At 38.6% G+C, this 13,450-nt stretch overlaps 1 protein-coding gene across 1 annotated transcript; it reads left to right on the forward strand.

Moving 5' to 3' along the window:
• Positions 1-7,366: 7,366 nt before the first annotated feature.
• LOC135204710 (gastrula zinc finger protein XlCGF8.2DB-like) lies at positions 7,367-12,600 on the forward strand. The gene has a single exon (XM_064234862.1). It carries the CDS (start codon positions 7,682-7,684, stop codon positions 8,660-8,662), a length of 981 nt encoding a protein of 326 aa, XP_064090932.1. The 5' UTR covers positions 7,367-7,681; the 3' UTR covers positions 8,663-12,600.
• Positions 12,601-13,450: the final 850 nt, after the last annotated feature.

Genomic DNA, 13,450 nt, shown 5'->3' on the forward strand with positions numbered 1-13,450 from the left:
ACAAGAACTCTTAGCCATAGGTCACATCCTCGCTGAGGCTCTTGAGACGAAGCAGACTACTAGCAATAGCTAGGAAGTCGAACCTTCGTCTAAAACACATAGGAACCACGGTTTTATTTATTTATTACCTACAACGTATGTTGTTTACCTGTATATTCAGTAATAGCTGTCTTTTACCCTCCACCAATGGTGTGAATCAGCTATGTATATATCTGACGGGTAAGTTGAATGTATAAAAATGATATTGTTATGATACAATAAAGTTTTATACATACTTACCTGGCAGATATATACAATTAAATGGCCCTCCAGCCTCCCCTCAGGAGACAGCTGGAAGAAAAATTATGAATTAGAAAACGGGTGTATGGTTCCTATTCCCGCCACCAGCGGCGGGGGGGTAGATCACCTGACCTACCTGCGCGTGTGCCGCGAATTTCGAATTTCTGTCGGACGACGGAGTAATAGCTATGTATATATCTGCCAGGTAAGTATGTATAAAACTTATTGTATCATAACAATATCATGTTTCATTAATTTTTTACTTGAGAAAATTAGGCTAAAGCTGTGCTGACCCACCATCCATCCACAAAAGTGGTTACAAGTATCAGTGATACTGAGAATCCTCACCCTCCAGCGTCTGAGGGAGAAAATTTCGCCCTATTTGTTCACAGTTGTGTGGCATGCTGACAAGTCTCTGAACATTCCTGGTGCTGTGTCTCAAGACCCCAGTTAGCCACCCTGCACCAGAGGACAAAATCACAGGTGCCCCTTCTGCTACCCATTTCCAAAACAATCAGGAAGGGAACCAAGGTCGGACGAACACCAGTCTGTTCATAAGACTCAGATTCCACCCACCAATAAGTAAGTCTTCCATATGTAAAGGACCGATGGATGTATTAAGTGGTGGAATCACAATTTGAAGTAAATAGTATTTTTCCTAACTATTCAAACCTGAGTCTTTTTACACATAGTCCCACCTTATGCCACCCCTCACTCTGTTCCTGGGCCTAAAGCAAAGTGGAATGTTTACCTCCAGTCGGGCGGGACTCCCGACCATCGGATAAGCAGTTACTACCGAAACTACCTTGTTCGGAAAGCTTACGGGACCGGTCCAGACTGCCGCTGCTAAGTATATTCCATATGTAAAGGACCTCAGGTTTATATAGTTAGGATAATACAATTTACTTCAAATTGTGATTTTTGTGGTAAAGGACTTAGGTCCTCCCGCTTCGGTAGTAGGCTGTTCTTTTGCAGGAGACAGCGAGTATAAAAGAATGATAGACCTCATTCACCATTTGTTTCCATAGTCAAGACTTGATGAGGAACCATTTAAACCAACCAAGCGATGTTCGAGGAACTATTCTCTACCCAACCTTTGGTTTCTCCTCCTTCTTGTAAGTTGCCTTGGTTTGGTTGTGTTGAACAAGCCTGAGGAGGTGGACTGTCAGTTAGCTGTTGTAGTGGGGGTGGGTATGCAGAACTCGGCTATTATTCCCAGTCGCAAACCTTTATATAGTGTAGTGGGTAACCCCTTTTTGGGTTTTAGAGCACCTCTTAACAAGTCAACGGAGGCGCTCCTTTCCAAGGTCCTGACAGGGAACAGGTTGGTTGGTATTGGTATTTCAGTGAGAGAAGCGGCTTTGCTTGAAGACACCTTCAGGAATCAATCTGGGGCTCTCTCCCACACTATGTGGATATTTTTGGGCCTCGTGGGCTTCTTAAAACGGGACGGGTATACCCCTTTGGATCCCGGTCTCTTCAACAACCATATTACGTCGGTATCCATGGGGTTAGCTCATCAGGTTAATGTCTCAGATGGCTTCCTGTCGTGAACATCTATGTAATGTTTATGGATGGCCCCCTGATTTCTATTGCTGTATTGATCATTTGATCTGCATAGCTGTTGTTTGTCAGCAGTTAGCGAATTCGATAGAGTTCGTTACGTACGTTTCAAATGATCGAAACAGCAATAAAAAAGAAAATGGACGATTTTTACCAATCCAACACAATGACAAAAAACGAGGAGAACTTAATTATTTACCATCGTGTACATTATGGGTCTGCATACAAGGAGGATTGCTGCACACTACGTGGGATAGTAAATAGAGGCATAAAATCCCAAAAGCTCCTTACCACAAAATAAGCCTCAGGATATATAGTAAGCCCAAACTTGTAGCAGCCCTAATAAAGAAGAACAGCACCGCTCCAGGGGGACCGAAGGAGATGAGCACGAACATAGTTTACAAATTTAAACATATATTTAAGGAAACACTAGCACATGGCATTATATTTTGAATATTTATTAAACCTCTGTTTAAACTTTCACTTTTATCGTCACAGTGCATATGTCCTTATGTTCTTTGTATCCAAAACAACACCCTTAAGCTGTTTATCCCTAGACTAATCAGTACCCATACGTCAAGGTCATACTTCCCACACAATGAAATAAATAGGCCAAAAGGCCAGATTTGTAGTCATTAGTCGCTTGATAATGCCATAAGGCGAAACAGCTGTCGCGACAAAATTCAATAAAGGAGAGAAGGAAGTCTGCATATTTTCACCAGAAATTGACGAATGAGAATCGGAAAAAACTTTGTCGGTATGAAGATACCTGCAAGGAACTTATTGATATATGTATATATATATATATATATATATATATATATATATATCATATCAATATATCTATCTATCTATCTATCATATATAGATATATATATATATATATATATATATATATATATATATATATATATATATATATATATATATCAATAAGTTTCTTGGCAGGTATCTTCATACCGACAAAGTTTTTTCCGTTCATTCTCATTCGTCAATTTCTGGTGAAAATATGCAGACTTCCTTCTCTCCTTTATTGAATTTTGTCGCGACAGCTGTTTCGCCTTATGGCATTATCAAGCGATAATGCCATAAGGCTATATATATATATATATATATATATATATATATATATAGATACACCATTCACTGATGCCATACTGATAACCCCTCTTAGCTTCTCGCTATTTTAAATAACACACACATCCATTCCCTCAATTTGACTTTAACCATATTCTTTGAACCGGGCATTAACACAATATCCTCCGATAAAACACCTTTATATTTGTGGTTAGTACCTCCCCTTTCCACAATCCCATAAACATCACCACCCTTAGTTCTCATTACATCCACCCCATTGTTAGTATCAGAAATAACATCAATAGTACCAGTATCACCACCCATAATATCATTGTCACATTCACCAAAATTGTTACCACCGTGAACTCCAATATGCTGCATAGCATCCTCGCAATTATTCCCCGTATCACCAGTGTGGGTTTTAATATTACCACTCCCCATAACCCCAGTATCATCATCATTAGCATCACCAAACACATCCCCTTTTTCAACAATCTCCATATCCTCAGTTCTAATCACGTCCTCCAAAGGAAGAAAAACACCAGGTATTCCGACTGTTATCCCATTAACACCCGCATGGATCAAAATCTTGTGTCTCCTACATGCAGGATGACCCAGCAAAAGTCTGTTGCCCAACGCAATCCCTTTCATTACCAAAAATGGTTCTATTAATACTCTGTCACCGAGAGTAAACTGTATTTGAACACAACCCAGGGTATTTAATCTATGGGCTTGCACATCACACACAGTCTCCGTTGAGGGTTTCAAAGGGTAATGGGAGAACATAGATTGATACAAATTGTGATCCATCAAGTTTACGCTTGCGCCAGTATCAATAAATATTGGGATATCAACGTCCTCTACTGTTGTGTAAACTATAGGCGTGGGCTCTGGGGCTTCCCCCACGAGACCACAATGACATGTACTAATCACCTGTACCTTTTTTGTTGATAGGCTGATCCCTTTGCCCTCTGAAATGATCCGCCTGGGAAGTCCTCATATTATAACTCCCAGAACTTTGAGGTGTAGGCCTCGCAACTTTCCGTATCTGAGAGGAACAAGATTGCCAATAGTGATCCGCACTCTTACACATTCCACAATATTTAACTCTACACATTTTCTTTGGGTGCCCTGGTTTATAACCATTGAAACAGCGCAACTGCTGTTGCCTTTGATCAATTGATCTTTTGTTATATTCAACTTTTGCACACAAACTGGAAGAAGAAAATTCTATGTCTCTTTGCACCGTATTTCCCGGGCCTGTCCCATCAAAAAATGTACTATCTACAGTGGGACATTTAGACATATGTTTAATTCTTTGTCTGATGTAGGTTCAATCTTTTCATCAAAACTATCCACTATTGCATCCGGTACATCGTGCAAGAGCATCGCAAAATGGATCAGTTTATGTAAATTGTCAAGTGAGACACTAACTCCTGTAACCCATTTAGATGTTTTAAATTTTTCTATACATTCTGCCGCTGAGTTGCCCTAGGACTAATCCTTTGCTTAAAGGGTGTCGATTTCTCTTCCTTGTGGAGATCTCCATGCTGTTGAGAAGCTTCAAACAGCTTTACCCTCCCAGGGAATTGAGTCCCCCTGAGTGGGATGTGACTCTTGTCTTACAGAGCTTGACTTTACGAGAGTTGTCAGACAAGGATCTGACCTTCAAGATCGTGTTCTTGCTTACCCTGGCATTGGCAAAGAGATTTTGTGAGCATCAAGGACTTTCCTTCGAAGTTGAACACTTGAAGGGATGAGGATCTGTCACGCTCTAGTTTAGGGGTTCTCAAACTCCTTATCTCCTCGACCCCCTAATGAAGTTTTCATTTTTCTATCGACCCCCTAGACTAGCATTTAATAATTCAAGAAAAGAAAAAAAAACACCAATGTCAAATCCAATTTGAGAATTATTAGTTTAGTACTTGACATGCAGTATGATAAAAATGTAACACCTAGTAAGAAAATATGTTTAGAACTTTAGATATATGAGTATATGTAATTTAATTCGCTGACCCGTTAGTTATTCATCAACCCTTTTGACCCCCTGACTATTCATCGACCCGGTCCTATTGACCCTTGGGGGTCGATATCGACCACTTTGAGAATCTCTGCTCTAGTTTGTCCCTTGAATTCGTAGCAAAGACTCAGAATCCGTTGGTCCCTGACATCAGATTGAAGTTCTTTTCGATCCCCTTCATAGAGGACTTTGCTGGTAGTGATCAAGACAATATGCTACTGTGTCCAGTTCGAGTGTTGTGGTGCTATCTAAAGAGGTTTCAACATCTCCGTCCTCAATGTCGATGACGCTTTGTTAGTACTGGCTCGACCAAGGAAGAGGTGTCCAAGAAAATGGTTTCTTTCTGGAGTCGTGAGAAAATCAAGGGAGCATACTCTGCTTTTGACAAGGTAGATAGGAGTACTTTCTGAGTAAGAGCTTAGAGGGTTGGGTGCATGGTCTGTCCCTCGTATTCTGGAAGAACCTGTCGGTTCTAATAGTACTAAGGGTGGGAGTGTGTTCAAGAAAGACCACATTCACATCCTTCTACCTTCGGGACATTGCCCAAGGGTCCATGGACACCTTTTCCTTCCTGTGGTGTCTGCTTAACAAGTTGTGTAGCTCACCCAGCTCCCCTAGAGGGACAGGTAGCATCTCACCTAAGGTGTTCTGAGTTACAAAGAGAGAGTGTGAGTGAGTGACTGGCCTCTTCCTCTCTTTCTCTTTTTATACCCTTCCTCACCTGTATGGCTGGGGGAAGGTTGGCAAACTGTTACATGCTGAATGGGTGTGAGATGCAGGTGAGCTACATAACTAAGTACTGTCTATAATCTAGAAGTCTGTAGATTAATAGATGAATGTCCATCCCCTCTCTCTAGCAAAGGGAGAGAGGGACTGACAATAAAGCAAAACACTATAGGTTCCTCCAAAACCTTTTTGAATCAATGAAGCTATACATTACATGCCCATTAATTCGAAAGTCCCAGAAGTCTGACAGCTGACATCACATAAGCTCAACATGTCAGAGGCACAGGACTCCTTCCTCTGCTCTACATGACTAGGAAGGAGGCCCTGGTGAATTGAGGTACCAGTCACTTCAGAGATTTACTCAGAATCCTTCCACCAACAAGTAATTCTCCATATGTAAAGACCGTACGATTCCATTTGTTAGGAACAATCTACAAACATTGCCCACCTCAAGCCACCCCTCATTCTACTACCTGATCCAAAAGGTTAAAGTGAAGCATAAGGATAGGGGTGGGCGAGACTCCCACCCTACCGTTGATAGTTAACCACTTTATTTAAAGTTAAACAGCTGTTTTCCCAGCTTGCACTGCAATTATAGCCATATATAAAGACCTTCAGGTTTGTATATTAGGAAAAATACAAAGTACTTTAAAAAATTGTAATCATTCCACTTTTGCAGCATTGAAAACCAAAAAAGCTTTTTAATGAATTCATATTATTTATGTATGCATACATTCTGTAGATTTTAGTAGGGCTGGAGTTAAATGTGAATATATTGCCAAGTTGCAAGGCATGTATATGCAGATACACTAATCAAGGAAATGCTGTAATATGAAATTTTCATAGGTATGCAAACATAAACCTTGTATCTATCTATCATCGCAGCCACCCCTCTTTGTTCATCAGGTCAAAACAAGAAGTGCTCGGTGATGGCATATGAGTGAGGGGAATTCCCTTGCTCACTCTTCTTAACCACCAGTTAACCCATTTCCAACATGCACTGAAAGATACTCCTTCATAAAAAGCTCTGGTTTGTATAGCTCTGAAAACAATGTCATATTTGAAGAAATGTAGCAGCACAACTTCCAAAACGGTCATCAGTGTTGCTGGTCATAATATCTACTCATGTATTGTATCAACAATAACAATCAGTGAAACTAATTTGAAAACTTTCATCTCTCTTCAAATTACTACTCAATTCACTTTCACTATTTTTTTCCTCTTATTATATACTGCAGCTGTGGATAATATGGTGTTATGTATAGCTTGTTCATATATAATTAAGAATTTGCTGTGTACTGTACCCTTCCTGCTGTTACCCCACAAAACTCTTATGCTGGTCTCTTGCATTTCCTATTCTTGGCATTTGATTTGTTAATAAGATATGTTCATAAGTAATTTGTATTGTAATGTGAAGCTAAGAAGGTTTACAGATGTGAGGTGGTGGGCATCAATATTAACTGTTAATCTATTGTTGTCTTGTTGCCTCAGGAATGTTTTGATGCAGTGTCTGGACAACGTTTGGTAGGATTGTATTCATGTTTGGATAGAACTATCTAATGCACGCTTTGTTAATCAGCCTGAGACCTTTATGAGAACCTGAATTGAATTTGATCTATTATTTTGGTGCTTCAGTTTGGCATTATGTTTCCTAACTCTGTGTTGCATTCTTTGATTTCAGATTTTCCCTCAGAAGAACCTTCCTTCCTTCGTCAGTTTTGATTAGCATCAGGATTTTGGGAAATGCATGTTGTTTAATGGTACTACATGCAACAATACCAATAGCAACTCTTAAAGTGTTTGAGACAACAGTGAATTATTCTACGTGTATTTAACAAATTTAAACAAGTAAAAGTTGTTTTGAATATTAGATTCATACATCAGCAGTGAAATCTGGTTGTAGTCCTTCAAGATATTGTACAGATTTATTCGGTAATTATTTGTAAACAATTCTGTGTTAAGAGTTGTGAATTGAACACATTGTCATTACAGAACAGGACAGGACATAAGGCTAAAATGAATCCAGAATATTCTTTAGAATTTCCTTTGAAAAGTGAAACTGAAGGTGCATTATCACTACCTTCCATAAATCAAGAAAACTGCAACTTGGCTGACTTTAGTGGAACCAGTGATGGAGACTTTTTGTCTCTGGATCCATTGATGGATATCAAAATAGAGCCAGAGGAATTCTATGAGTCTAATGAAGATGATGAATATTCATATGAAATGAATTCAATAGTGAATGATAAACATCCGCAAACTTGCAAAAAGGAAGTAAAACAAGAAAGAAGGAATAGTCACAATGGAGAGAAGCCTTTCATATCCACTGACTGTGAGAAAGCATTTTACAAGAAAATCAATCTTACAAATGATATCACAAATCCTACCAGAGAGAAATTCATATGCAATGACTGTGGGAAAACATTTTCCTTGAAACATAATCTTATAGCTCATATGAGAATCCATACAGGAGAGAAGCCATTCATGTGCAAGGAATGTGGGAAAGGATTTGCCCACAAACATCATCTTACAATTCACATGAGAATCCACAGTGGAGAGAAACCATTCATGTGCAAGGAATGTGGGAAAGCATTTCCCAGGAAAGATAGCCTTACAATTCATATGAGAATCCATACTGGAGAGAAGCTATTCGTGTGCAAGAAATGTGGGAAAATATTTCCCAGGAAAGGTGATCTTAAAATTCATATGAGAATCCACACTGGAGAGAAACCATTCATGTGCAACGAATGTGGGAAAGCATTTTCCCACAAACCAAGTCTTACTTGTCATATGAGATTGCATACTGGAGAGAAGCCATATATGTGCAAGGAATGTGGGAAAGCATTTCCCATGAAACAACGTCTTGCAATTCATATGAGGTTGCATACTGGAGAGAAACCATTCCTGTGCAAGGAATGTGGGAAAGCATTTTCCCGCAAATCAAGTCTTACACGGCATATGAGATTGCATACTAGAGAGGAAAAAGAAACAACATGATAAAATAAACCATTTAAGGGCAGAGATCTCTCAAATGACCAACTATATGAGAGAACAAAATCACTCATAAAATCTGCTCAAGAAAATAAGGAAAATAAAAAAAAATAGGGAATGAACAAGTGAGTGGAAGACTAATAAGAACACCAAGCCAATATAAAGGCCCTAGCTTCACATGTAGGAAACAAACAACAGAAGATAAAATTGAAACAGATAAATAGGCAGTTTGGTGAAAATCCAAAGATTGTGTATAGGAAGATGACAAAAGAAAACAGTGGAGGTACGAACACCGAGCAAGGAAGACCTAGAGAGATTTTGGAAGCCACTGTTTGAAGTTCTTAGACAAAACCAAGGGAATTCATGGATTGACACCATTAGGCAGAACAACAACCAGAAACAGCAAATGCCACCAATAAACTTCACCATGGAAAAAGTAACAAAACTAAAAGAATATAGTAATTCCAAGACACCAGGAATACGCAAGATCTCAAATTTCTGGCTAAAAAACATCACAGCACTACACCACACTTATGTGCAAGCCTTCTCAAGAATAGTAAGAGGAGAAGAATCACCAGAGTGGCTCACAACAAGAAATACCAACCTTCTCCCTAAAAGCTCCGAGACTGAGCTCCCTAACAAATATAGGGTCATCTGCTGCCTACCAACAACCTACAACTAGATCAAGGCAAATATATGGAAAAAGAACAAAAGGGATGCACAAGAAACAAACTTAGCAATAAAGGTCAACTGCTAATAAACAAAACAATATTAGAAGATTGTAAGAAAAGACAAAGGAACCTTAATGTGGCTTGGATAGATTACAAAAAGGCATTTGACAGCATCCCACACACATTGATATTCAAAATTATGGAACTATATAACATCATTGAGGAAATAAGATCTTTCCTGGCAGTACAGATAAGTGGAAGACCATTCTCTGTCTAAAACACTCTTGAGGGCCAGATAGTAATTCCAGACATAAAGATCAAAAGAGGAATATTCCTGGGTGCCAGCCTCTCACCACATCTATTCTGCTTGACCATAGATCTGCTTAGTAAAATCTTGATCAACATTAACACTGGCTATGACCTAAGCAAAAGCAGAAACCACCTGCTCTTCATGATGTTGTGTGCAGAAAAATTAGAAGAACAAGTTATGACAGTCCACCAATTCTCAACTGACACCTGCATGGAGGTTGGACAAGTGTGCCAAGAGTATAATAAAGAGAGGGAAGAGAGTAACATCAGAAGGCATAAAGGTAGAGGAGGGCATATTTGTTGAAGACCAGGTGGAGGAGTCTGCATGTAAGTACTTGGGAATAGAAGAAAACACTGGCATAGAACACAATTAAGTGACAGAAAAGATAAAAAAAGAATACATCAGCCACTTAAAGAATTAACACCAAAGAACAAGATCACTGTCATAAACCAGCTGGTGATACCAGTGGCGACATGTGGTTTTGGCATTATAGACTGCATGGCCACTCAGTGAGTTAGACAGGATGGATATTAAAAGATTCTCACCCTACATACAGACACCAGTGTATGGACAGAATATACCTCCCTCACAGAGAATGTGGGTTAGGCCTGACTGAGATCAACCAGGCCTACAGAGCACCAATAGTAAGTCAAGGGCAGTACTTGAAAAGCTCTGAGGACAAAAATATCAAAAAGGTTGCCCAACACCATAATGGAGTCCTGAGCCAACTAACATCAGTGACAAAACGGGCTAAGAACTTTGCAGATCTGATAAAAGACACAGAGGATACCAAACAGACCAACAGCAACAATAGCCACAAAAACTAAGCAGAAATACAGTGACAGAGAGGAGAGACTTAAAATGGAAAGGTAGAAAGACCATGGAAGGACAGGAAGATTTCAAGAAGAATTGGAAAAGTTACATAGACAAAGAAGAGTCACTTAGATTGATAAGAAATGGAGATCCAGGTTATGATGGAGAAAGACTGATAATAGGAGCACAAGACCAAGGCCTCCTGACAAACGGCTTCAAGAAAATACCAGGCACATCAGTAAATGACCAGTGTAGGTTTTGTCATGCAGTGGTTGAGAGTGTTAGTCATCTGATATCAGCCTGCAAGACCCTGCTTGCAGATGGTCGCTACACAAGCCCACCACAACAAGATCTGTAAATATATATTGGAAAATATGTAAAGAATATAGAATTGAAGTGACAGGAAAAGTCTGGGAGCATGAACCAGATCCAATCACCTCCAAGGAAATTCCAACAGGAAGATATATAGAAGGTGTTACTATGAGACCTGATATTGTGATCTGAAACAAGGAGGAATAAACAGCAAAGATTATAGATGTGCCAGTACCCAGTGACTTTGGCCTCAATAGAGCTGAAAGGCATAAAATAACAAAATACCAAGACCTGAAGAATGACCTGAAAAGCACATGGGAACAGAAAGGAATAGAAAAAAAATACATTTGGTGGTAAGAGCAACAGGGCATATAAAGAAAAATTTGAGAAAATATCTCCAGGGTATACGAAGTTGCCCAGTATAAATGAGGTGCAGATTTCTGCCCTCAAAGCAATGGTAAACACCTTAAAACGAGCCCTTGGGTATAAGGCTAGTGGATTATAGAGGTACAACCATAGACTCCAGGCTGGGGCCCATTGCACCCCTGATATAAATTGAAAATTAGAATAACATAGTAAGCCAGAGAGAAACCATATAGTTGCTCTATATGTCAAAGAAGTTTTTCTCAACCAAGTCCTCTCAAAAGACACAAGAATTCACACTAGACAGAAACTGTTTACTTGATCTCTGTCCAAGTAGTTTTTATTACATGATTTTATTTAACTCGACTCCTGTGTCTGTTTTTAATGAAGGTGTCTCAAGAGGTATGTGAAAACTCATGCTAGAAAGAAGTAATATCCTGTATCTGCACTTGGTTTCCAAGAAGTCTTTTTTTCTTTTTTTTCATTAGGTTCATCTTAGAATGAATGTGTTAACTCAGAAGAAAGGCGATGTAGAAACAGTTTTTCTATTGGAGATTCATAACAGATGTGAGCACTCATGGAGGATAGATATTGTTCTTTCACACTGCATGTTGTACTTTTGTCTTGTATTCTGCAAATCACAGTCATTGGTTCTGAATGCCAGACTGTTTTTCAGGTGTCAAAATGCTGCACAAGGAAAGTCACTCATCAGGGAGGATGTTCAGTTACACTGACAGATTTGTTAATGTTTTACACCCCAAAGTAAGTTGCACTGGATGTGGAGATAATTATTATGAACTCTTCTGCAAAATCTATAGAAAAAAAGGCAACAGCAACCTAAGGGACGATAAAAAGAAAAACCATATTTATATTTTTATGATCCAATTCATGACCATCATCATTGCTGTTACTCAAAGAAGAGAAGGAGAATCTGGAGGAAGGTCTCACTGAAAATGCAAATGAAGGCTCTTCATTTGCAGAGTCTTTATTAGAAGTCAAGGCAGAGCCAAAGTATTTTGGCCAGAGTGAATTTGATGCAAAATGGTTGTGTAACCTTTATGCAAAGGTAAAATTACCTTTAGTTTTTTTTTTTAATTGTTCTCAATGAACACTGTACAGTGCTAGGTTAAGAATCTTTCCTTTGCCTTATCCATTTATCTTGTTCCTGTGTATTTGTGTATGATTTACAAATAAAGAATTAGTATTGTCTTTGACTGACATGGTTTTCTTCCTTTTGTTATTCAGCATTGTGCATATATGCACTTTTATATGTACTTGTAAGCTTGAATATTTCCTTGAAATGTTATTCTTAGTGGAAATAGAAAGGATTGATATCTTCATTAAACTTCAATGAGATTCAGGTGCAGTTTTATTTTATTATTTTTTATATGTTCTTGGTTTTAATCTTCTACAAAGAATGTGCTACAGCATTTGTAAGTAAATACTAATGTCTTGTATTAGCTCACTAAATACAGTGGACTGTGAAGTATTTTCTTTTAGGTTAACCAGTCTGAAGTGTTGATAATAAACTAGTTATGTAAATGACTAAAGTAACGTGTTTTTCTGATTAGATTAAACCTCTTTTTTTTCTTTTTTTCATTGTATAAACTTTGAAAATATTGATAAATAATAAAAATTGTTTATATATAAATAAAAATTTTTATTTGACCCTGTTAAAACTTAAATAATATCAGAATAATATTCTACACTGCCAAAAGTGAATGAATGCACCATGATGTGGTCTGAATGCACCAAGTATCTGGTCCCAGTGCACCTCTTCCCAATTGAAGTGCGTCTTTCCTTGTGGTCCCAATGCACCAACTTTACTCACATAACAGCTGCCCTTTGGTGAAATGTATAGATGACTATACTATTCACTTTGCAGGATTATTTTCTTTGATAAATCGAATCAGTTTAAAAAGTCTGGATAAATACAGAATATTACAAAACCAACAAACACATCCTGCTATGAAGGAGAAGTTTAAAATGTCACTACCTCACTAGGTAGCTACCTTTTAATTCAAGTCTAACTGTTTCTATAGTTGGTGGTTAAACTCTAAAAGAAATGACTCTGCTAACTATTCTTTTGGACCTGTGGAGGCTGCTCAACAAATTGTGTAGCTTACCCAGTTCCTTTATCAGACAAGGTTGCATCTCACCTTATATGTTTAGTTGTGGAGACGGGAGAATAAATGAGGGAGTTACTGGGATCTCTTCTTCTCTGCCCCTTCATTCTTCTCCTCCTTCGGGCGGAGAGTGGATTCAGCCATCACATGCTGGAACTGTCAACCGATGCTGGGAAGTTTTCCAATGGAGCAACCATTC

Source organism: Macrobrachium nipponense, chromosome 47, assembly GCF_015104395.2.
Source record: "Macrobrachium nipponense isolate FS-2020 chromosome 47, ASM1510439v2, whole genome shotgun sequence".
Lineage (NCBI taxonomy): Eukaryota > Metazoa > Arthropoda > Malacostraca > Decapoda > Palaemonidae > Macrobrachium > Macrobrachium nipponense.